General features: G+C 40.6%; 1 protein-coding gene across 1 annotated transcript in view; it reads left to right on the forward strand.

Moving 5' to 3' along the window:
• The window catches only part of LOC143904653 (opsin, ultraviolet-sensitive), a 236,224-nt gene extending 215,587 nt beyond the window's left edge, over positions 1–20,637 (forward strand). Inside the window, exon 5 of the mRNA XM_077419467.1 lies at positions 20,372–20,637. Within this exon, the coding sequence (XP_077275593.1) occupies positions 20,372–20,474 (103 nt within the window). The 3' untranslated portion in view covers positions 20,475–20,637. The remainder of the gene's footprint in view (positions 1–20,371) is intronic.
• Positions 20,638–25,174: the final 4,537 nt, after the last annotated feature.

The following is a 25,174-nucleotide window of genomic DNA, read 5'->3' on the forward strand; positions in this document are numbered from 1 at the left end:
TTCCTTATCTACAGACTCGTTTTTGTCGGCTCTGAGGCGTTTCATCGCTAGGCGCGGTCGCTGCTCGCGGATCTACAGCGACTGCGGCACCAATTTCGTGGGGGCTCAGCGCGAGCTCGTCAGCTGCATGGAGGCAGCCTCAGGGCGAGAACAAATCCAGTGGTCCTTTAACCCCCCTTCCGCGCCACACTTTGGTGGCCTCTGGGAAGCGGGGGTTAAGGCGACAAAGACCCACTTAAAACGCGTGGTGGGAGCGCAGATCCTCACGGTGGAGGAATTCAGTACCCTCCTAGCACAGGTAGAATCCATCCTGAATTCCCGACTTTTGTGCCCCACCAGCTCGGATCCCCACGACCTCGGGGCACTTTATCACATTAGAGTCGCTCGTAGCGGTCCCCTATCCCGACCTAGACCCGGTGCCGATAGGCAGACTCGATCGATGGCAGCTGGTGCAGCACATGCACCAACAGTTCTGGAAACGGTGGCATGAAGAATATCTACACACTCTCCAGCAACGACCAAAGTGGTTAAAGCCGGCTGACGCGATATCAAAGGGCACGTTGGTCCTTCTAAAAGCCGAAAACGCCCCTCCTCTGGCGTGGAGACAAGGGCGCGTCGAGGAATTACATCCGGGTCGTGACGGGGTCGCCCGGGTCGCTACGGTGAGGACGGCGGATGGCCTCCTTAGTCGCCCTCTGGTGAAGCTGTGCCCTCTGCCGATGGACGGCTCACCGGAGGGACCCGCTCAAACATAGAAAATACGGTGTATTTTGGTGGGCGGTAATGTTTGGCGCACCGCCATGTATCATAGTGTAAATAGTAGTTAATTATAAGATTGATTTCGTGTTGTCGTTTCACATTGTTAATGGTACGGTTTTCGTATTGACTAATTATACCGGGTTAAATTATCGCGCCTATTAGCGAAACGTCGGTGGATCGCGATTAATACACTTGTCGATATTCGCGCGACTCGCCCGACTCGTGCTGCCCGCCCACGGGTGGCATCCCCAATTATGAGAAGAATTCGGTACTCGCTCGCGCCGTACTTCGCAGGTGCGCGAGCCGGAGAACGCCGAAGAGGCACTCACCAGTCGAACGTCGTGAAGCTCACACGTTACCGTTTTGCATGTGCAAACCTGGAGTGCTCGGTCGCCCATCGCAGACCACGAAGGCCTAATCGCTTGATATCCTGCCTATCTGTGACTGCTTGCTATCCTGCCTATCTGTGACTGCTTACTATCCTGCCTATCTGTGCCTGCTTGCTATACCTGCCTGTCCGTGCCCGCTTGCTATACCGGACGGTTGCACGCTTTCGCCTTGCACGCCAGAGATCTCGCCAACGGGAGGACGACGTCGACACCCAGGAGGCGCCGGGCAACGACACGGTGAGTCGCCTCGCATTTTGATATTCGCTTGCTTGCTTCGCTTTATTCGCTTTCGCGAGGGCACGGTCCCTCTGGTCCTTCGAGAAATTTTGTTGACCAATCGCAAATCCGGGGAGCGCCTCATACCCCCCCGTGCAGGCGGCATTCGACAGAATGGATAGAAAGGTATTATGGGAAGTAATGGAGAAAAGAGGAATAAGAAAAGGTATAATAGAAAGGATCAAGGAAATTTATGAAGGTACGAAGAGTGCAGTTAGAGTGGGCGGAAAAATCTCCAACTGGTTCTGGACGGAGAAAGGAGTAAGGCAGGGGTTCCCTCTGAGTCCGCTACTGTTCTCGATATTGATCGCAGATGTGGAGGAGGAGATGAGGACAGGACAGGCGGGCGGCATGAGGGTTGGAACAGAAAGAATATGGACGCTGGCATATGCAGATGATCTGGTGTTGCTGGCAAAAAATGTGGATGGAATGAAGGAGATGATAATGAGACTGGAGAGATATCTAAGAAGAAAAAAACTGCAGTTGAGAACACTGAGAAGTCGAAGATTATGTGCTTTAGAAGAGGAGGAGGCAGAGAAAAAGAGGCGGAATGAGAATGGGAAGGAAAGAGATTGGAGGAAGTAAGGGAATACAGGTACTTGGGATACGAGCTGAGGAGAAATGAAAGTGATGGTGGACAGATTAAAAGCGTAAAGAAGAAAGCAAATATATTGATGAGGCAGGTATGGGGGTTGGGGGAACGTAGGTTCAGGGATGACTTTAGGAGAAGGATGATATTATTTAAATATTTAGTGCTTGGGGATATAATGTATGGGGCAGAGATTTGGGGATGGAGAGAAAGAGAAGAATTGGAAATAATACATAAAAAGTATGTAAAGTGAACCCTTAACCTTGACTTCTGTACGCCGGACTATATAGTTTATAAGGAAACAGGGAGAGTGTAAAGCTCAGTACAATTCCGGGAAATAGAGCAGAAAGATTTGAAGAAAAGGCTATGAGAGGGGGGAGAAAAAATTAATAATAAAATGCGTGTAGGAAAAAGAGAAAGAGGGACAAAAAGGCATGGTGGGGGAGGAGAGAGATGTTTTATAGGCAAAATAGATTTAGTTCGGAGGTAATAAAAGTACTGAGGGATAGAGAGGCGGATATAGGTCAAATAATAGGGCAGAGAGAATGAAAAAGAGAGAGAGAGAGAGACTGGGGCAATGGATGGATAGTAAGATAGGAAGCACGAGATACAACGGTAGATATAAGGACATAATGACGCAGGAGGGGCCAAAATATTTGAGAAAAAAAGGCACAAAGGGAGCCAAAAATTAATTGCGAGATGGAGGTGTGGCAACGAAGAGGAAAGAAATAAATTCTGGGCGGCGGCGGAAAAAAGAAAATGTCAGATTTGTGAGGAAAAAGAAGGAACGATTGAGCATATACTGACACATGTAGTTAGAGAGAGTAGGATTAGAGTGAGCGATTTTTTAGGAGAGAAAGAAAAGTTAGCGGATGTAAAATGTATGAAAGAATTAGGAAAAATGAGAGAAAATAGGATAAAGGAAAAAGGAATGGATGAAGGCGTGAATGTTAAGTAACGAATTGTAAACCAAGTCCCGGGTTTTGGGCTGGAAGGCCGAAACAAAAAAAGTATTATTATTATATTAAAGATGGGAGAGAAGGGGGCAGGCTCTGTTATCAGTATCAGTTTGTAAGCCCGCTTTTCGAGAAATGCCCTAGCCCGTTCTTCCTTTGATAATGGGACATAGGTCTGATTCTGGAAACAAAATTGCATGTTTTTTTACGAATATTTTCATTAAAATTTATTTAGGGTTGTGTGGGGTGATGTGCAACACTTTTTTTTCTCCCGACTGCTGCCAACCTTCGGTTGGCGAAGACGAGGGAGTATGCGTTTTACTGGGGCCGAACCTTTTTCTCCCGACTGCTGCCAACCTTCGGTTGGCGAAGACGAGGGAGTATGCGTTTTACTGGGGCCGAACCTTTGTTACCTTACTTCTCGATAACTACAACATACTTCGATATATGCTTCCGTATATAAGTTTCTTATTGATCAAGCAAGGTTTATAGCGTATAATAATCATTAATCGTTGTGTTAAACAAAAAGCAAAAAAACGATATATTACATTTATATGTCCTCTTATTGGCTATCAACTGAGTTACAAAGAAAATTGATTAACCAATGATATGCATCCGCATGGGGAATTTTATAATGACTTCCAGTTACTTCTATTGAGCTTCGGCAGAACGTACAGCTTTTCTGTTCATTGCTGCACGCTCATTGAATATCGCGCGACACTATCGCACTAGTCTGCTGGGGCCATATGTCATTTTGAAGTGGCGGTCAATACAGTTAGGTTATGTTGTTATGTTATTGTGAACATAACATTGTGTACATATTAAAACGACAGTGCGTTTTCTACTACACATTTTCGTCGTATATTTTATAAGTGTCGAAAATTAGAGTGTTAATAATAAACATTATAAGAAAATGGATGTTTCTATTAACAATGTAAAACAGGTAAATATTTGCATTATATTATTATTTCCTTGAAAATTGCTATCTGTAACATTATTGTACAACAATAGATGCTTTCCAGTTAACGACACAAGCGTCATTCTATCTTTGTTGCTCACTAGATGTTGAAAAAAAAAAGACAGAATGACGCTTGTGTCGACTTGAGTCGCTAAATAAAAAGCCACACATTATGTCTCGTATTATGAGTACAGTATCTCTCGTTTATTTATAATTTAATTTATATATTTACATTATTATAATATTATTGCTTGTTTATTGTAATCGAAATATAGAGCTTTAGATAAATATTCCATTAACTTGCAAAAAAGTAAAAAAAGGAGATAAAATATTTTTAGAAATATCATATTATTCGCAATCGTATAATTATTAGAAATATTGTACTATTAGCATGAATTGTATAATTGTGACAAGTCAGTTTTAAAACCGGGAAATACTGTACTTTTTCTTAACATTAATTGTTTTTTTATTTACAGAATTATATTTAATAATTATTGTTACTGAATTATATTTAATAATAATTATTGTATTTATTAATTAATATATTGTTTAGGTGTGTATTTTTGATTTTATTATATTAAAACAATTATAGTACAAATATGTGCCGTTTATTGGATTTGCATAATGAGATATATATTGGTAAGTATATAGTAATTTATATATTCTTTAGTAATATTATATAATATTATACAGTACTACATTTTATTAATTATTAATAATTAAAAACTTGCATGTATAAAAAGAAGAAAAAGAAGAAAAGGATGATTACATCACACAGATGAATATTGGCGGCATGGTTGCGCTACACACATGTATATTGGCAGCATGGTTGCGCCGTACTTATAATGTGCATATTGGCAGCAATGTTGCGCCTCATTATCTGAGAAGATAAGAAACCAGACATTAGAAGAATGGACATTTATGAATTTAATAAAAAAATACATCCAGCATATATGAAGATCAATAAAGGACAGAGATGATAATCAAATTCATTATATAGTTAAGAAACAAGCATCTATATAAATTGACCAATACACATTAATAATATATAGAGTGTTACTTAAAGACCGCCCACTAATTATTTCTATAATGCTTAATAAAGCAGTAATTATTTATTGAATAAAGTCAATCCAATCAGCACTATTTTTTAGCTGGGCGTACGTCAGTGAGCCGTGTGCCTGCAGATGTGTGAGCGCACACTAGCAGGCGTGCGACTCACTGACGTACAGCGGATTAAAGAACGGTACTGAGTGGATTGAATTTGTTCAATAATTACTGCTTTATTAAGCATTATAGAAAAAAATGGCTCAGGATTTTTCAACTTAATTTTTGATAAGAAATAACAGTATGTAGTTAGTGAGCGATCTTTAAGAAACACCATGTATAAAAAAATTTCATAAATAAATAATCTTTATTTTTTTTATTTTTTTTCTATTCTAATAATACGCTTTTCTTTACTTTTTTTATTATTATACATATAAACTATGTTTTTGTAGTTTATGTAATTTATGTTTTTTTATATTATATATATATAATTTTATATTATATATATTGTATTCGTTTTTTTATTGTCTATCCCCGTAGGGTTTACAAGGCGTTTTTTTTCTGAGGAACGTACCCAAACCTCTACAAACAGAAAAACAACCCCTTCATCCTGGCCATTTGCGACCTTACATTTTTCTTTTACCCTCCCTCTCCGTTTCTCCCCTCACCCCCTCTTGTCTTCTCTGCTTCCTTGGAGTCTTCGTCGCTCTGCCTCAATCCTTCCTGTCTCGCCTCGCCCCCTTCGTCCTACAGCCCCTTCCTCTTGTCCTCCTTCTCCTCGTCTGAAGTCATCAGGAGTTTCTCCTCCATCCCTCTTGTTAGTTCGTCCTCCTCCGCTCGCTCCGCGTTTCTGCTTTCCTCCATCCTCCTTTCTAATCTCCCCTCCCTCTCCCTTCTCTCTCTGTCCCACGCCTCCACCGACCTATTCTCGTCTTCTCTCAATTTGACTCCTTATCTTTTCATTTCTCCTTCTCAACCCTTATAATAACGTTCCTCCTTCTTAATTCCTCCCCTCCTTTTTCCTTTCCATCCTACCTCCCTCTTAATCTCCTTTCTTCCTATGGCCCTCGTCCTCGTCCGTATCCATACTCTCGCCTCCACCGCTTTATCCTCGTCCATCTTCACCCTTCCCACTCCCCTTCCTTCTTTTTGCCACCAAAGTCCAGCTCACGCACGCTCGTCACTTCCTCCCCTTCCTCGTTCCACTTCTACGTCGCCTTCTCTTTTTCTCCTTCCATCACCTATATATCTGTCCGGCCCCTTCAATCGTTCGATCTATCGATCTGTCGAGACGACTCCCTGCTCTGTTCCGCACCTGCCGCGCCACCATCGCCAAACCCTCTGTCTCGACAGGTCAATCGATCGCCCGATCGATACTCCCTGCTACCAACTCGCTCAGCTCCCTCGTCGTGTAACCTGGGCTGCTACCTCCGTTCCTTCAATCCCGCTCTTCTCTCTAAAATCACTTTCTACGTGACTCTTTACCAACGTTTCCTGTCTCCTCCAGACCACCTTCCGCTTCACCTCCATTCTCCCGTCTTCCTTTCACACTCCCCTATCTACCCTCTTCAATCAACACCTTCCTCACCTCAGAGCTACGGAGAAACTCCTTATATTATATATATATATATATATATATATATATATATATATATATAACATGTTTTGTTTTTTGTTTATATTTACTTATATAATAATATTATTATATTATAACATTATAATTATAAAGTACTATATATATATTAAATTTACTTCAGGTATTACGAAGAACGAAGAGGAAAAATATTGGACAAACAAAAAATTATAAAAAAAGTTAAAAACAAACTTATATAAAAAATTTAAAAAAAAAATTTAAAAACTTATAAAAAAATTTAAAAACAAAAACTTATAATAAAAATTTAAAAAAATTTAAAAACAAAAACATATATAATAAATAAATTTAATTAAAAAATTAAAAACAAAACATAATTTAAATAAAAATTAAAAACAAAAAATTAAACAATAAAAAAATTGTTTAAAAAAAAACCCGACTGCTGTCTAACTAGGTTAAATTAAATGCAGAAAATAAAAATTAAAAATTAATTAGTAAATGAAAACACTTATACAAAAAATTTAATAACTAAAATTTAAAATAAAATTTAAAAACAAAAAATTAATTTTAAAAGACAAAAAATTTAAAAACAAAAACATACAAAAATAAATTTAACCAAAAACAGGTTTAATAAACAATAATCGAAAATTTAATAAAAACTTCTAAAAGTTTAAAATAATATTAATTATAAAATATTAATACAATTGACGCACTATTAGGATATATTATCTAACAAATATGATTGAAAATACATACAAATACTTGATTACTTACTACAAATTATTATTATTATTATTATTATTATTATTATTATTATTATTATTATTATTATTATTATTATTATTATTATTATATTAGGCATTATAGACGCGCACTTTATGCGCGCTATTTAGCTTTAATATTATACTATTACTATTATACTATTCACTCTTTCATACACATAACTGTCAAAATATACAATGACAGCCGCTCACGAAGTAAGCGTAGCCAGAGAACCAATCAGCATAGTGGAAAAGCAACAACAATTAATAAATTTCAATAAATTCGAATATTGATTTAACATGCCTTTTCAGAAATGGAACTACAACATTAACGAAAAAAGTGAATTAAAGACTTAAATTTTATAATGAAAAATATTCTCTTATTTACGCTATAATTATTAATTACATATTTTAAAAGAGCAGTCGGGAGACGCCACGCCAAGCGTTTCTCAATCACGTTTTAAATGTCATAAAACATTCTGTACTTAAATTGTTTAACTGTTATAACTTCATACTTAGTATTAAACTGAAATGTGTTTGTGGGTTTGCGCGCGCGTGCGCATGTATATGTGTATTCTTATGGTTAAACTAAAATGTGTTTGTGTCACATGCACGCTCATGTGTGCGTTTATATGTGTATTCTTATATACATGTGCATATATACGACGCACGCGCGCACGTACACATACATAAACAGAGAAATGCGTACAGAAAGAAGCAACCAATATATGCTGAATTATTAAGTGTAAAATTTGGCGTGGCAAAAATATAGAATAATTTATTTTGTTTATTTTCTCCACAAAAAATTCACAAAAATCACCTGTTTTTTGGACCTACTGATAGGAACGGACCCTTAAAAAGGGTGCAAATTACAAACTTGCACATTGCTTTCTCATTATTACAGGAAGTTTATTTTATTTAATGTATAAATTTAATGTATATGACAAAGCTTTTATTTTATTTAATGTATGATTATTAATATTTATTTTTTTGGCTTTTTTATAGAGGAAGTTTTGTGAGCAAGTTCTACTTGCACACTTAAAAACTATAAAGAAGCCCAATATCTCAATATTTGCGGAAGTTAGAGCAAATTTACCGAAAATTCTATAACTCCAGAACTAATCAACCAAATCTTAACGAATTATACATGAAATAGGGGTAGAAAAGACTGACAAATATAATAAAATTAGAAATAAATCGATATCTCCAAATTTGCGGAAATTAAAGCATAAACAAACATTTCTGCAAATTCAAAATTTTATTTTAAAAAACCCTTTGATTATATTAGCAATTTTTATTAATTCTATTATATTCTTCAGTTTTTTATACCGCTATTTCATATATAATTCGTTAAGATTTGGTTGATTAGTTCTGGAGTTATAGAAATTTCGGTAAATTTGGCACATACACACACACACACATACATACATACAAACAATTTCTTTAAATTGCAATTTTTCGACATTTTAGAACATTCTGAACACATTCAGAAAAACGAAAAAAATTTTTTTTTACGAAAACAAAGCTTCCTCTATGAGGAAGCAATACAAATTAATCGAAATCTGGTGAACAAAAAATTTTACTGTGTTGTAATCGACCTCAGACAAATAGAAATTTCACAAAAAAAATAATTTTTTATTTACTTTCTTATTTATTTATTGCTTAAAAATTAATATAATGAAAAGAAAAACGCAAAAAACTTTATTTTTCATCATTTGAATCGCAGTTGTCACAAGTAAATAGTTGCGACCTTGCATGTCGACACAGTGTTGCACATCACCCCAAACACGCTATTTTGCGCAGACTGGCGTGACACTAACACAATGTAAGAAAATCACAAAATCGCTTTGGAATAACAAAAGCACTTGAAAAATTAACAATATAAAAATATTTACCTATAAGATGACTAAAACCAATTCACGAAATCACTATGAATGTGAAAAGCAAAAAAAACTTTCAGCTCGAGTTTAACTCGCTTTTCGTACAGCAAACCAGGGTGCGTGCTATCTCGCGAGTTATTTATCTAAAACAAGGTACTGTCGACACAAACACATGGCAGTATGCGGTTCTGTCAAATGTCGACATGCAGACCAGGAATCGGAAACGTTGCACATCACCCCATGTTGCACATATCAACCCCACACAACCCTAAATTCGAAGAAAATATTCATAAAAACATGCAAAATTGTTTCTAAATTTAATTAAATTTTGTTGGAACTATACAAGAACTTCAGATGTTATTAATTATTTAATATTGTATCAATTTATTGCATATCCCCTTAGGGTTTACAAAGCGTTTTTCTGAGGAACGTACCCAAACCTCTTACAAGAATTCCCTTTGTTCATTCCCCGGCCATATGCGACCTAACATTTAAACTTTTTCCCTTCCCTTATCCTCCCCTTTTCTTTCACATCTTTGTTCGTCTCCCTCCACCTCATCCTGTCTCAGTTCTTCCTTCCTGTTTACTTCCTGCCCTGGGTTTGTTGATCCTCTTCCACCCTCCTGCGTAGCTTCTCCTCCAACTCTCTCGTGATCTCCTCCTCCTCCGACCTCCTTTCACTCCTGCTCTCCTCCTCTCCTCCACTCTCTCTCCTAATCTCCCTTCCCCCTCCGCTCTCTCTCTTATCCTCGCCTCCACCAATCTATCCTCAGCTACCTTTACCCTTACCTATTTCTCGCTTTCCTTCTTGCCTCTCGAACCCTCCCCTTCTCCTCCTCCTTCCCGAGCCTAGCCATCAACGTTATCCAATTCCACTTATACCTCCTCCCATTTTCCCTCATCCTCCTTCCATTCTAACTCCCTTCCATCCACCCACAATCTCCTGTTTTCCACTCTCGTTCTTCTTCCCTTGTCCCTCTCTTCCTTCGCCTTTTCCAGCATCCTCCACCTTGCCCTCCTCTCTTCCATCGAAAGGTCCTCGTCTACCCCAATCCCCCACTTCTGCCTAACCTCTCCAAATTTTCCCAGCAACTCTGCTCTCTCCCTCTCATCCTCCATCTCCACTATCAAAACCTCTCTCCCTCTCTCCCCTTTTCTTTCCCAGACCCTTCTAATCTTTGGCTCTCTCCCCAGCACCCTCTCGGCTACCCGTGCCATCATGCCTCTCCTTTCTTCCGCGTCTCTCCCATCTAACCCTCTCCATACTACATTCTTCTTTCTTCTCTCCTTTTGCTCTCTCTCTTTCTCCAGCCTCTTCACCCTCTCCTTTAGTCTTCTCGCCTTCTCTTCCACTTCCTTCCTCCTTCCCTCAAACTCCTCCCTCGACCCTTCCCCTTTCTCCTTACCTCCTCTCCTCTCCAATTCTTCGCTTCTCTGTTTCTCCAGTCTCCAGCCTTCCCCCTGCCCGAGCACTCTCTCCCTCTCCTTCCTTTCCTCTTTTTTTCCTTCCTTTTGCCCCCAGCCCTCCTCTCTTCCCCTCCCTCCCCTTCCCTCTTTCTCGCCAGTCGTCTCTCTTGCCGCTGCCGCCCCAACTCTTCTCCCCGCCTCCTCCTCCACCCATCTCGCAATATTCCTCTCCCTGTCCCACACCAGCTTCCCTTCCTCCTCTTCCCCCCCCTTAGCCCCCTTCTTAGCCTCCCATTCATCCTTGACCGTTTTCTCCTCCCCGACGTCTCCTCCTTCTGCAACCTCACCTCTCATCACCTCCATCCACTGTCCCTCTTCGCCGCTCCCGTTCTCTTCTTTCTCGCTTCTCTCCTCGTCTCCTTCCCTCCTTTTCATTTGCCCTCTCACCTCTGTGCTCTCCCCTCTCTCCACCTTCCTTTCCCTTCTCTCTAGCTCTCTTCTTATCCTCTCTAACTCGTCCGCTATTCTGCCCCACACCCTCAACATCCCCTGTGACTCCTCCATCTCTTCTCTCCGTCCTCCGTCCCCCCTTCTTCGCGCTTCCCTTCTCCTCCCTCTCTACGTCCCCTCTCCTCGCCCCTCTCTCCTTTTGTCTCTTCTCTCTCTCGCCTCCTCTCTCTGTACCTCCCTGGCTCTCCTCCTCTGCCCTCCTCCCTGCTCCTCCTTTTTCCTCTCCGCTCTCCTTTCACGCACTCGGCTCCCTCCACTCGATTCCTCCTCTCCCTACAAACAAAATCTCCTTAAAACTTGCCTTCCAACCTCTTTCTCCCTCTCCTCTCGCCCCTCGTGCTTGCGTGCGTGTGTGTGCGTGTGTGCTTGCGCCTCCTTCCTTCCTCCAACTTCTCCTTACTTACTTTCCACTCTTCCCTGCTTCCCTCTCTCCCACTATCCTTTTCCTCCGCTCTTTTTCTCGCTTCCCTTGTCGCTCTCTTACTCTTTTTCCTGTCCACTCTCGCCTTGTCACCTTTGCTCATCCATCCGCCATAACCATCTGCCACGTGCTGTCCTTTCACCTTCCCGCATCGACCACATCGACCTGCTCGACCTATCGATTTATCGATTTATCGATTTATCGATCCATATTGTGCACCCGCCTTTACCTTCTTCTGTCGTCTCTTACTCCATCTCCTCCGCCGTCGATACCTTCTTTCTCCTCGTTATCGACTTGCTCTCTTGATCCGCTCGCAGCGCCAGCTCTTTCTCCTGTCCTGCGTCCCCGGACCTGACGTCCCGCAGTAGTGCCAATCTACTCGCCCGGGACGGCTACACCGCTTCCGCGCTTCACTCGCCGGGGCCGCATCCCTTGCGCTGCCCTCACGCCGCCGAGCCGTCCAAAGCTGCGAGTCATTCCGACCGTTTGTCCTGCGCAGCTTGCGCTCCGTAGTGCCGCTCTCCCTCCACAGCCTCTCTCTTTGTTGAAACTTTCGGGACTATACTTATCCTCAACTTGATGTACAGTCGCGTCACACTGAAACGGGACAGGATACTACAAAGGAACTGTGATTTTAGTGCATACTTATATTACTCTTTATTCGACACACGACAACAAGACAGTGAGCCGGTAAGGACGGAAGAGAACTAGGATCTGAATATAATATAGAAAAGAAACTTGACTCTAAAAATTACACCCGGCCATAAACAAAATATATAGATGGTGAGATCGTTGTTCCCAAATCTAGCCGGTAACTAGATCGCGATCCTAGCGCCACACCTCTGTGTGATTGCTATATCCAACACTCTTCTCACGCCTCTTCCCCCTCCTCCTTCTTCTTCTAATTCTAACCTCCAAACACCTCTCACTGATTTTCCTCCTCCGTTCTCTATCCAAGCCATCCCCGACGCCTCCTCCATTTTCACGTCTTCCACCTAGCCTCCTGCACCGACTCCACCACTCACTCCACTCTCTCCACCCTTTAACTCCGCTCAGAGCCCCTTTTTTTCCTCTCTTCCCCCGGGCCAACCGTCCTCAACGCTTTTCTCATACATCCTCTCTATTCGTTTTGTTCGTCCAAAGGAAGATGCTTTTAAAATTGACCCAGGTGACCTTATTTTCTTTGCAGGGCAACGACACTTGCAAAATTAATTTACGTCAGTTTCAGAATAACCGAGCTCGCGGATTCTTTCACAGACGTGCCTCGCCGTTCTTCCGGGTTAGCTTACGCTCCACGCGACATGCATCTCGGGAGATCAGCGAACGCTCGCGCTTCTCGTGGCTCGACGTCGCGCGATCCCCGAGGATGACACGTATCTCTTCTATTAATTATTTAATAATAATTGGACAATAATTTAAATAATTAATTCAATACAATATCTTAATTTATTAAAATCAATTTTATTGTATAATAATATAAGTACAAAATTACATTTTTCAAAAAAGGAGCCAAGTACACGCAATGTATTTTATAAATCAAAAAATCCAACTTAAGTGATAGTAGCTTTATTTCTCCTTAACAAAATTATATCACAAAATTGCGTTAGCTAACTCAACCTAAGTAATATGTAAAAATCCAAAAATTTAACCTAAATGATAGTAGCTTTAATTTCTCTTTAACAGAATTATTATATCTCAAAATTGCGTTATTTAATTCAACGCAAGTGTTATGTATTTCAAAAAAAATATATGAAATCTTTAAATTGCGCCAATTACAAAGAGAATATATATATATATAATGCTTTGAAAAATAATTGTTGTGCAACTACTTTTAAAAAATAAAACCCAAGTGATACATATCTTTGTGTTCCCATTTAAGGGTCTTTCTATTCCAATCAAAGTGGTAGTAGCTTTAATTCTTCTTAACAAAATTATAATATTTCAAACAATTATGTTAATCACAAAGAATTAAAAAGATAACAGTAGGATCGTAACAATATACAAACAATTAGAATCAAAAGCCATGCCGTTGGAAAAATTATATGTATATATATAGACAGCGTAACTTCAGTAAATCGTAAACGGACCCTCGAGAATTAACAAAACGGGAAGAAAAGAGGCTATAACGGTCAAACGAACCTACAGTTCTGAGTGCTACGTGCTAGTTCTGAGCTGAGCGTTGAATGGCGGCCGAAGAGGACGACCACGACGGCTCGCGCCGCCACGGAAGCCTCGCAGCAAGGAAGATCCGCGGGAGGCCAAGGCACGGGACCGAGCTCGGATCCCCGGGACCGGCGCGAGAACGCCGATCGGTTCACCTCGCCCAGGCCCGGCACGTCAGCCAAACCCGCTTCCCGACCAAGCCCGACACGCCCCGCTCCTCAGAGCCAATCCTTATTCCGAAGTTACGGATCCAATTTGCCGACTTCCCTTACCTACATTAGTCTATCGACTAGAGGCTCTTTACCTTGGAGACCTGCTGCGGATATGGGTACGAACCGGCGCGACACCTCCACGTGGCCCTCTCCTGGATTTTCAAGGTCCGAGGGGAAGATCCGGACACCGCCGCAACTGCGGTGCTCTTCGCGTTCCAAACCCTATCTCCCTGCTAGAGGTTTCCAGGGAACTCGAACGCTTATACAGAAAAGAAAACTCTTCCCGGATCTCCCGACGGCGTCTCCAGGTCATTTTGGGTTACCCCGACGAACACTCTTACGAGGGCCCGAATAAGGTTTGACCCTTATAGCCTCTTTTCTTCCCGTTTTGTATATATATAGACATATATGTATACAGAAACTAATATAAGGCTTTCCAAGACCTAAGCTTGGATCGCATGACTTTTGATTCTAATTGTTTGTATATTGTTACGATCCTATTTCTCTTATTATTATTTATTCACGTCGCCTGAGAAAGACGTTTCAAACTATTATTAACCGGTTATTGCGATAAATATTACCACATGCCTCGGTGGTCGAATTGGTACGACGCCCTACACGGAATGAGGGAGGTTCCAGGTTCGAACCCTGGCTGAGGTAATATTTTTCGCAATAAATTTCTTTACAGTTTTTAGATAATTAAATCGAGTCGATTTAATTCCGGGGAGGGAAGGGTTTTTAATTCTAACAATTACTGTGTTTTAAGTCCGACAAATAATCGGCGCGCAGTTCGTTGGAAAAATTATATGTATATATATAGACATATATGTATACAGAAACTAATATAAGGCTTTCAAAGACCTAAGCTTGGATCGCATGGCTTTTGATTCTAATTGTTTGTATAACAGTAGGAAATAAAAATATTTAATTAAAATAAAATAAATAAGTTTTTCTTGTAAAAAAAACTTGGCACTGCTTTTTTACTCCCGTCGCATTCTTCTCTAAATTATGTTTATTGTTTTTCTTTATTTAATAAAAAATTTTAGTACTTTATTAAATGTCTAACAGAGGTCTAACACAGCGCCAAGTTTTTTTACAAGAAAAATTTATTTACTTTATTTTAATTAAATATTTTCATTTTGTAATGTTACCTCTTTAATTCTTTGTGATTATAATGATTTTTCGTAATATTATAATTTTATCAAGGAGAATTAAAGCTACTACCACTTGGGTTGCGACAGGAAGACCCTTAAATAGAAACACAAAGATATATACCACACTTGGGTTTTATTTTTTTAAAGTAATTGCACAATTATTTTTTGAAGAAATATATATATATATATACATGGTGTTCCGTAAGTCGAGGTAAATCGCTCGGGAGATGATTGGGGAACCAAAAACAAGAAATGCGTTGTTTTCGAGTTATCGGCATTTTTATGTTAAAATTTAAATTTGTTTTGTTTTTTCGAACTTTGTTGTCAAAATTGAAACATGAGATGATTTTCATGAGTTTCAAAACGTAACTAAAGTTAAATGAAAGTTGCGGACTGCTTTAGCACTACCCAGGATGCACTATGTGGAGGTACAGCCCGCTTAAGATCCCTTGGCAGAGATCAGTACCCCTATTCTGTAATTCTTAACGACAAGCAATTCAAGAATTAAAATTATGTACATAATATAAATTTAAGAATTAAAATTATGTACATAATAAAATTTCAAGAATTAAAATTTTGTACATAATAGAAATTCCCAATAAATATTATGTCTTGACATAATAAAAATTTCTTTCAATTTGAAATTTTATATAAAATCTAGGATTGAAATGATAGTAGCACGTAATTCTAATTTTCATTTTTCATTATGTCATGGCATAATTTTTATTCACTGAAATTTTATTAACCATGACATAATTTTAATTCGTGAATTTTTATTATGTTGTAGCATAATTTTAATTTACTTAATTACTATGATAGTTTACATAATTTATATTTCTGCAATTATTATTATGTTACAACATAATAAAATTATATTAATATTATATATCTCATGACATAATAAAAATAAATTAAAATTATGTCTTGACATAAAAATAATTCGACATATAAACTGTACCTTACTCTATGTATGGCACGCCGCTTTGCTATTTATTCATAAAATTTTTATTTTGAATCAAGAGACACGGTAGTGTCTCGCGCCAAGTACACGCGGAGCGAGACCGACCGTGACTCTTTTACGCGACGCGACGGGTTGCGAGTACCCGAGATGTTGAGATCTCGATAACGAGTGAACGGATCAAGTTCTAAGTAGGCTTGATCGATAGCTTGGGGTCCAATTAGGGGGGTGGGGGTTTCTCTCATAATATTCCGCTACGTGCCCTACGAGCGGAGATATTGCGACGCAAAGTCCAAATGTGAAAATTTATTTTTAAGATACGAATACTTCTACGTCGACCGTCTCTCATCTCAATATTATTATGATTATCAGAGAAACGTCACTTCCACTTTTTCGACGCTGGCAGCGCAGGTATCGCCAGTTTCGATATCGCGCGCGTATTTCGAAATTAGGTTGATAGACTTATCTGTCAGGAAGAATATTTCTATTTAGGTAAATTAGGTAATAATATAATATATTTTGAGTCAACGGAAAAGAAGGTTCTCTACGCTTGGCAGAAAGTGCCGCTAGGGAATTTTTAAGTCGACTCTTATGAATCAATCTTGATATAATATATATTAAGTCAACGGAAAAGAAAGTTCTCTACGCTTGGCAGAAAATGCCGCTAGGGAATTTTTAAGTCGATTCTTATGAATCAAGCTTGAATTCGATGTCTAGGTATCCCAGGTTGCCGATGACGAGGTCCAGATAGTGCGCTTCATAGTTTTTGGTGTCTACGTGTATTAATACCTTGAATTCGATGTCCATGTGTCCCAGGTTGCCGATGACGGGATCCAGATAGTGCGCTTCATAGTTTTCGGTATCCAGGTGTAATCGTACGTTGAATTCGATGTCTAGGTGTCCCAAGTTGCCGAAGACGAGGTCCACATAGTGCGCTTTGTAGTTTTCGGTGTCCAGGTGTAATAATACGTTGAATGCGATGTCTGAGTGTCCCAGGTTGCCGATGACGATGTCTAGATAGTGAGCTCCGTAGTTTTCTGTTTTTACGTGTATTAATACCTTGAAATTGATGTCTAGGTGTTCCAGGTTGCTGATGACGAGGTTCAGATAGCGCGCTCCGTAGTTTTTTGTGTCTAGGTGTAATAATACTTCGAATTCGATGTCTACGTGTTCCAGGTTGCCGATGACGAGGTCCACATAGTGCGCTTCATAGTTTTTGGTGTTTAGGTGTATTAATAACATTAAATTTAAATGGGTGCGTTCAGCCGATACTCCGCTAGCCTAGCAATCGTGAGCAGTCGCTCGTTTTCGCTCGTTTCCTCTCCTTTTAATCCATTAGGGTGCTGAACGCACCCAATGTAGAACACGTAGATATCGAATTCAAGGTATTAATACATTTTGACACCGAAAATTACGAAGCGCACTATGTGGACCTCGTCATCGGCAACTTGGAACACGTGGCCATCGAATTCAAGGTATTAAAACACCTGGACACCGAAAACTATAGAACGCACTATGTGGACCTCGTCATCAGCAACCTGGGACACCTAGACATTGAATTCAAGCTTGATTCATAAGAATCGACTTAAAATTTCCCTAGCGGCAGAATTAAAATTATGTCATGACATAATAAAAATCGCTGAATTAAAATTATGTCTAGACATAATAAAAATTGGATGAAAATTATGTCTAGACATAATGAAAATTGGATGAATTAAAATTATGTCTGACGTAAAAATAATTATCAAAAATATCGATACTTGAAGATATCGGTACATATACAGTTGCGAACAACATTCAATAAGACACGCAAATAAAAATAAATAAAGAATTTTACAGTTAACGACTTATTAACATTAATCATGTTTTATTGCGATTATGTTTTATGTTGAAATTGAAAAATATATACAAGGTGTACAACTAAAAGGGTTACAGATTATTATTTAAAAAAAACTAAGCAAAATATTAAATTGTTGTTTTCTTTAGAAATAATAGTCCGTAACACTTTTAGCTTCATACCTTGTATTATATACTGTTTATAAGATTATAAGATTTATAAGATTAAGATGCGTAACACTACAAAAAGGCGTGATATCCGTACAAAATTACCTTTTTAAAAAAAAGGTAAAAAAGAGCGCCAAGTACACGTATAGTAGTGTATATGTTGTTACCTAAAAAAAATAAAGAAAGTAGTAGTATTATACCTCGAAAAAACCTAAGTAACAAGTGGTAAATCTTTATATCTCAAAAAGTCTCGAAAAAATCTAAGCAGTAGTATCTTTATTTCCGAAAAATTATAACCCAAGTGATACATGTCACAAAATTATTTTACCTTTTCAAAAAGAAGAGTCGCGCTTCAAGTGATCTATTATAATTACAAAAAAGAAATGATATCTCTTTAAATTAGAGCGCCAATTACAGAGAGAACATGTATATTGCCTCAAAAAATAATTGTTGCCCTACTTTGAAAAATCTTTACATTGTGTCAATTAGAAAAGAATGTATGATAACAATTTTATAAGATTAAAAAATTTTATTTAAATTTAACAAGGGAATACAAGATATTTAAATACAAAGTTTACATGTGTATTTTTAATGGTCACAAAGAATTACAGAGGTAACAGTACAAAATACAAATATTTTATTAAAATATTTAATCCAACGAGGGAATACAATTTGTATTTAAATATAAAGTTTATATATGTATTTTTTAATAGAATAAAAGATTTAATCACAAAGAATTACAGAGGTAACAGTACAAAATAAAAATATTTTATTAAAATACATAAATTTTTCTTGTAAAAAAACTTGGCGCTGTTAGACCTCGAAATTTTAAATAAATAAGGACAACAATAAATAAAAATAATTCAGAGAAGATTGCGATGGGAGTAATATTAAATGATTATCAGCGTAGATGTGGGAGTGAATGATATGGGTGTGCGTGACGACGCGGACGGCGGATAATGCGGCTTATAATTAAGTATAAAATAAGTTTATTTATTTATTTAAAATTTTGAGGTCTAACAGCGCCAAGTTTTTTTACAAGAAAAATTTATGTATTTTAATAAAATATTTTTATTTTGTACTGTTACCTCTGTAATTCTTTGTGATTAAATCTTTTATTCTATTGATAAATACATATATAAACTTTATATTTAAATACAAATTGTATTCCCTCGTTGGATTAAATATTTTAATAAAATATTTTTATTATGTATTACCTCTGTAATTCTTTGTGACCATTAAAAAATACACATGTAAACTTTGTATTTAAATATCTTGTATTCCCTTGTTAAATTTAAATAAAATTTTTTAATCTTATAAAATTGTTATCATACATTCTTTTCTAATTGACACAATGTAAAGATTTTTCAAAGTAGTGCAACAATTTTTGAGGCAATATACATGTTCTCTCTGTAATTGGCGCTCTAATTTAAAGAAATATCATTTCTTTTTTGTAATTGTAATAGATCACTTGAAGCGCGACTCTTCTTTTTGAAAAGGTAACATAATTTTGTGACGTGTATCACTTGGGTTATAATTTTTTGGAAATAAAGATACTACTGCTTAGATTTTTTCGAGATTTTTTGAGATATAAAGATCTACCACTTGTTACTGAGGTTTTTTCGAGGTATAATACTACTACTTTCTTTATTTTTTTAGGTAACAACATATACACTACTATACGTGTACTTGGCGCTTTTTTTTACCTTTTTTTAAAATTAATTTTACGTGAATACATAATTTTAATTCATTTTTATTATGTTATGACATAATAAAAATGGTTCCGAAAAACTATCTACTTTAGTTTAAATCAATTACTGAATTTTTATTTTTGATTAAAAAATCTAATTAATAAATAGCAAAACGGCGTGCCATACATCATGTAATATATCAGAATCAGCGTCAAATCTGTAGTCTTTCTGTCAACAAATTTTGTAGCAGATACTTTGCAAGATCTGCTTTCGACAAATTTGGCTGTCTGGATATGTTACGATAAATACTTAATGCGATCAATACGTGTATTGCGATTTTTTTATATCTTTTTATTTATCAGTTTTTATCACACTAAAAATGAATTAATAACAAATCAAAACGTGCGTAATGTAAATTATAATTTTAACAAAAAAGAACGATAGGAACACCCTGTTGTGGCTTTGAGAGAGAACCCTTTTTTTATATTAGATAAATACAATATATTTTGATACGTATATATATATTTAAAACATTTGTATATATATATATATATATATACATTTAATTTCTTGTTCTGAATTTACAATAGCTGTACTAATAGAATAATATATCAATGGTTTTAATATTGTGTTCTTATTCTGCAACAGGTTGGAACTGCAAAAACGATTACCATGGTTAGAATTGCAAGAGAAGCTTCCCGCAGACACACAGAGCTCTACAACTGAAATAGTGAATGCGCCATTATCTTAAATCTCATTCAATTTTATATAATGACTGTAGTTATTTATGATATGATATGATCAATTGTCCTTATGAAGATTATATTTCCTGTTATTACAGTATGTTGATTGTATAGTCTATATTAATCTAGTAGCAAGTAAATAATAGTAAATTCATAAATGTGAAAATGTAAGCTTAATAAGCAAATTATTTATCCTATGTTTCTTTATTTTGTTACGGATTTGCATGTCCGCTGCTGCAACTTGTGTAAAATACTTACAATTAGAGCCTCCGCACAAGACTCTCATGTGGTAACGTAACGTAACGTAACGTAACGTGGGTCATGTTGTGAGCGCACAACATATTAGAAATAAGTTATCGCACTTGGCAACTCCGAGTTGCCTCCTGCGAGAAACCTGACCCTAGCGACGAGGACCGCTGATGCGAAGGCCAGCACAAGGTGCGGTAATGACCATATATGGTCATTCCGGACATCACCAGCTCGCTAGGCCTCTGACCTAAGCAGCAATTCCGCGCGCGATAAAACGCCCGCCCGTCCAACGAGCGGCGGGCAGTCTGATACCGAGCGCGTACCGCGAATTAATCGTCGCGTTAATCAATTGTGACTAAGGAGTTGTGAATAAACTATCATTGTGAAAAAGATATCAAACAGTGCACGTGATTGTGAATATCCCGAAAGTGTCCTCTCCTGTTCGGCGGATCATTAGAAGAATCCAGTGTCGGCCCTCCAAATAAAGGCACAGGCACAACAGTCAATGCACAATAAACGTATCGGTTACGGCGTCATATGTGCGTTGACCTACATTATGTTACGTTACGTTACGTTACCATACAAGATCCCGCGAAAAACAGTTAAATATGAACTTAATAATATGGACCTTAATAAAATCTTTATTTAAATTTTATTTGATTTAAATTAATACTGAATAACTGCATTATTATGGCTCATATTTGTTCTATATGGGGCATTTCATGCCAAATCGATCTGGGTTTGACCCTCGACTTCTCGGATTTAGTCGGCGATTTTTTATGTTATTGTTCAAACTTTAAAATGCACTCATAATTGTTTTTATATTTTTTTTTATAAAATTAATTTAGTTTTAATTTTTTAAACCGACATATTGATGGCCACAATTAAAAAATTTTCAAAAATTTTCAAAAATCTTGTGTCAGATATCAAAATTTTTAAGTCTTGACCCAAAGGGCCGGCCCTTAAAAATTTTTTAATTGTGACCATCAATATGTCGGTTTAAAAAATTTATAATTAAATTAACTTTATAAAAAAAATCTAAAAAAAATTCTGAGTACATTTTAGAGTTGGAACAATAACATAAAAAATCGCCGACCAAATCCGAGAGGTCGAGGGTCAAACCTAGGTCGATTAAGCATGAAATCCCCCCTCTCGTGGCGTGCCACCTTGACGTGGTGAGAGGGCTCCTTGTACCAATGATCCACTGAGACAGTACCTTCAGTCAAACTGGAGGGAGGTCTTGGTGAGGAGGTACAGGGTCCAAGAGCATGCCGTGCCTCCGGATTTTTGACTGGTCAGGATCTGGCTGGTCAGGATTTGGGGGCACAAGAGGGTCCGGCGCCTCTGTCAGGGAAGAGATTCCCTGACTCAAAAGCGTCGGTAAGGGAAGGCGACCCCGACTTCAAACGCCCGGTCGGCCGGGACCGTGAGGGAGAGGTTTCTACTTCTCCCATCGGCCTAGAGGAAGGAAAACCTCGATAAAAAACCAAGGGGATTGGGGGGCTCCCTCTCGGCCATTGCACGCCGGTGCTCCGGCAGGCTCGAGGGGGAGACTGGTTCCATGGGGAGAGAGGTGGGATGGGTGATACCCTGCCTCCCTCTGGGCTGATGGCGGTCGTCGGATCTCTCGGGCAATGGCCCGGTCCGGCGGCCGTCCGGCCCGGAGAGGGGTGGGATTCTTCCCGCCCCACGTCACCCCACTCCCGGGGTTGGGCCATGCACCCATTGCACGCCGGTGCTCCGGCAGGGTGTATGGCCTGGGGTCTTTCCCTCTTTCGGGGTGGGGTAGAGTCGACCGTACTCCCTTGGTCGGGGGGTCAAAAGGCTTGCGCCCCGCCTTGGCGGGAGCGTGGCGGTCCGGGGCAACCCGGGCTGTTGCGCTGCGGGTCTAGATCGCCCTTCCAATGGGACTACGAAGATCTTCTCTTCTAGGAGAGGAGATAACCGCCTCTCATCCGCCCAGTACGTGGTGCTGGGTTGGGTTGGGGGGTAGGCCCGCATCAAGGGATTGCACACCAGGGATGTGATCCCACGGTTCCCCTGGTGCGGAGGGCAGTCCCGAGCCGCTCCGACGTAATCGGAGGCCGGGGTCGGGCTGCCTGGGTGGGAGACCCGCCGGGCCGCTGGGACATATTCCCAGGTCGGGGTCGGTGGGTGTCACCGGACGTAAGGACCGGTGACGAGTACGGAGTCCGTTGGGTCGGCGGTGGCGTGGGTGCTCCGGTGTTCCCGTTCGTGCGTGGCGGGGACCGGGATCGAGCTTGCTTTGGCCGGGGCTGGGATCGAGGTTTCTCGGCCGGCCACCACCCGTTGCGCGCGGGCGGGGGTGGCGGGGTGCTCGCCTTGGCGTCGATCGGCGGACGGTGCCTCAGGGGTCGGGGGCGGTCTCTGGGGGTCCCTAGGGACCTTCGGGGGGCGCTCTCGATACGGGTGTGGCAAACCCGGGGATACCCGTGGGCTCGGGTGGGCTGGACTCGTGAGGCGGGCGAGGCCAACCAGCCTAGGGGAAGGACACCCCGAAAAGAAACCAACACAACCTTTATGGAAAATGCCCCTTAAAGGAAAAACGTTTACCGGCTCAAGGGATTCGGACCCCCAGGACCCGGCGGAGGGGAAATACAGTCCCAGTTTTCCTCCGTCGTCAACAAACGATGGGCTTAAAAATATATCAGAGGCGAGCGTAGTGAAGATCGCTCATGATACGGAAGGAAGTCGGAGTTCCTCGAGAAGGAATAGCAAGGAGCGCGCGGAGCGCACGGTCAAGCCGGGCTGCTCTTCTGCACCAGCGTGTGTAAAGAAAAGCAAGGGGGACCGAGGCCAGGAAGAGAGGAGGAAACCCCGCAGCAGAGCGAAGGATTCACACTCCGACTCGGACGCGGACGGCCGGTCGAGGTCGAGGAAAAGGGGAGGCGAAAAGAAAGTTGCCGATACTGACTCCGAGGATACCGAAGCGGTAGAGCACGATTCAGTGGAGGGTGAGCTGACGGGTGATGAGCCGATGGAAGAGGAGCCATCGGAAGGAGTCACCTATATCCCGAGCGAGGAGGAGAAGGATGAGGAGAGCAGAGACCTCCCCAGAGAAATAGTCATGGAGGCCAGGTCCTTGGTCAGAGAGACCAAAAAGACTATGGCTAGGACCTTGGGAGACATTAAAGCCCCAGTTCTGGAGGATGTAGGAAAAGAGAGAGGAAGAGGCCGAAAACCTACTACGGGAGTTCGTTACCTCAAGATGTTGCGCGAGGCGCAGAAACAAATACTCGACCAAGTGCAGAGTCTTAGGGAGCTTCACGACGAGAGTGTGGCAGCCACTCTCTCGGCCGGGAGGAAGAAGGAGGAGAAGACAGCGATGGAGAGTTTCCGTTACGAGCCGAGCAGTGCACTGTCGTCTATTATTGTAGAGGCAGTGAACGGCGTAGACAAGGTCATGGAGAAATCATCAGCGCTACAGGGTCCAATGAGGGGCCAACTTAACAAATCGGCGGCGAGAATAAAGGCCGCGATAACCTTGTTGGCCGAAAGGATGGGAGGCTTCCATAGGGACGATGAGATAGAGGAGTTGCGCGAGAGAGTCGTACAACAGGAAAAGGAGTTGGTGGCTCTCCACGAAAGCAAGGCGCAGCAGCTAAAGGAGATGGAGGCTCTCAAAGAAGACCTGGAGAGGCTGAAGTCTCAGATGGAAAGGAAAGAGGGAACCTTTGACTTGCGCGAGAGGAGGAAGGGAATCGCAACAAAGAAGATAAAGCTGCGAGACCTGTCGACCTCCTCTTCTTCGGACGAGAACCCGCCCAACGAGGTAGGGGAGCCGGTCGAGGAGGTGGAAATGGAAGTAGTTGAGGAGGAGAGCTCGAGGGAGAGAGTTCTGGCTCAGGTGGAGGAGGAGGGCATGCCGGCAGCCGTGAGGCCTGTGCTGTTAGGCAAGAAGAAAATCCTGGACCCGGCGCTGCCTGCAAAGGACCCGATTCAGGACAAAGGGGACGACAGGGACAGAGAGATAGAGTTTCTAAAGAGAAAGGTGAACGAGATTCTTGCTCTTAACTCATCTCAGTCCCGACCGCAGTCCCAACCGCAACCTCAATCGCAACTAACGACGACGACGATGGAGGTTGCGAAGATACCGCTCGTTAAGCGGACGGGGACGGAAGGCGAGGGAGGGAAAAAGAAGAAAAGGAAGGGGAAGAAGAAACCGTCGCCCGTTCCCACATCGGCTGCGAAAAAACCGCAGCCACAGGTACCAAGGCGACAGACGGCTCCTTTTTCCGCCCCCGTTCCCACGTCGGCTGCGACTGCCAAGAAGCAAACGCAGCCGCAGGTACAAGGAGGGAAGAAGGCTATCCCCGCCCCAATTCCCACGGGAGCCGCGAAGGAAACGCGGTCCCAGGTACTAGGGGGCAAGGGCACAACCAAGGTGGAAGAGCCTACGGGAGACACGTGGGCTATGGTGGTTGGGAGGAAAAAGAAG

The sequence above is a fragment of the Temnothorax americanus genome, unplaced genomic scaffold, assembly GCF_048541705.1.
Source record: "Temnothorax americanus isolate GAGA-0224 unplaced genomic scaffold, ASM4854170v1 Scaffold108, whole genome shotgun sequence".
NCBI classification, from domain to species: Eukaryota; Metazoa; Arthropoda; class Insecta; order Hymenoptera; family Formicidae; genus Temnothorax; species Temnothorax americanus.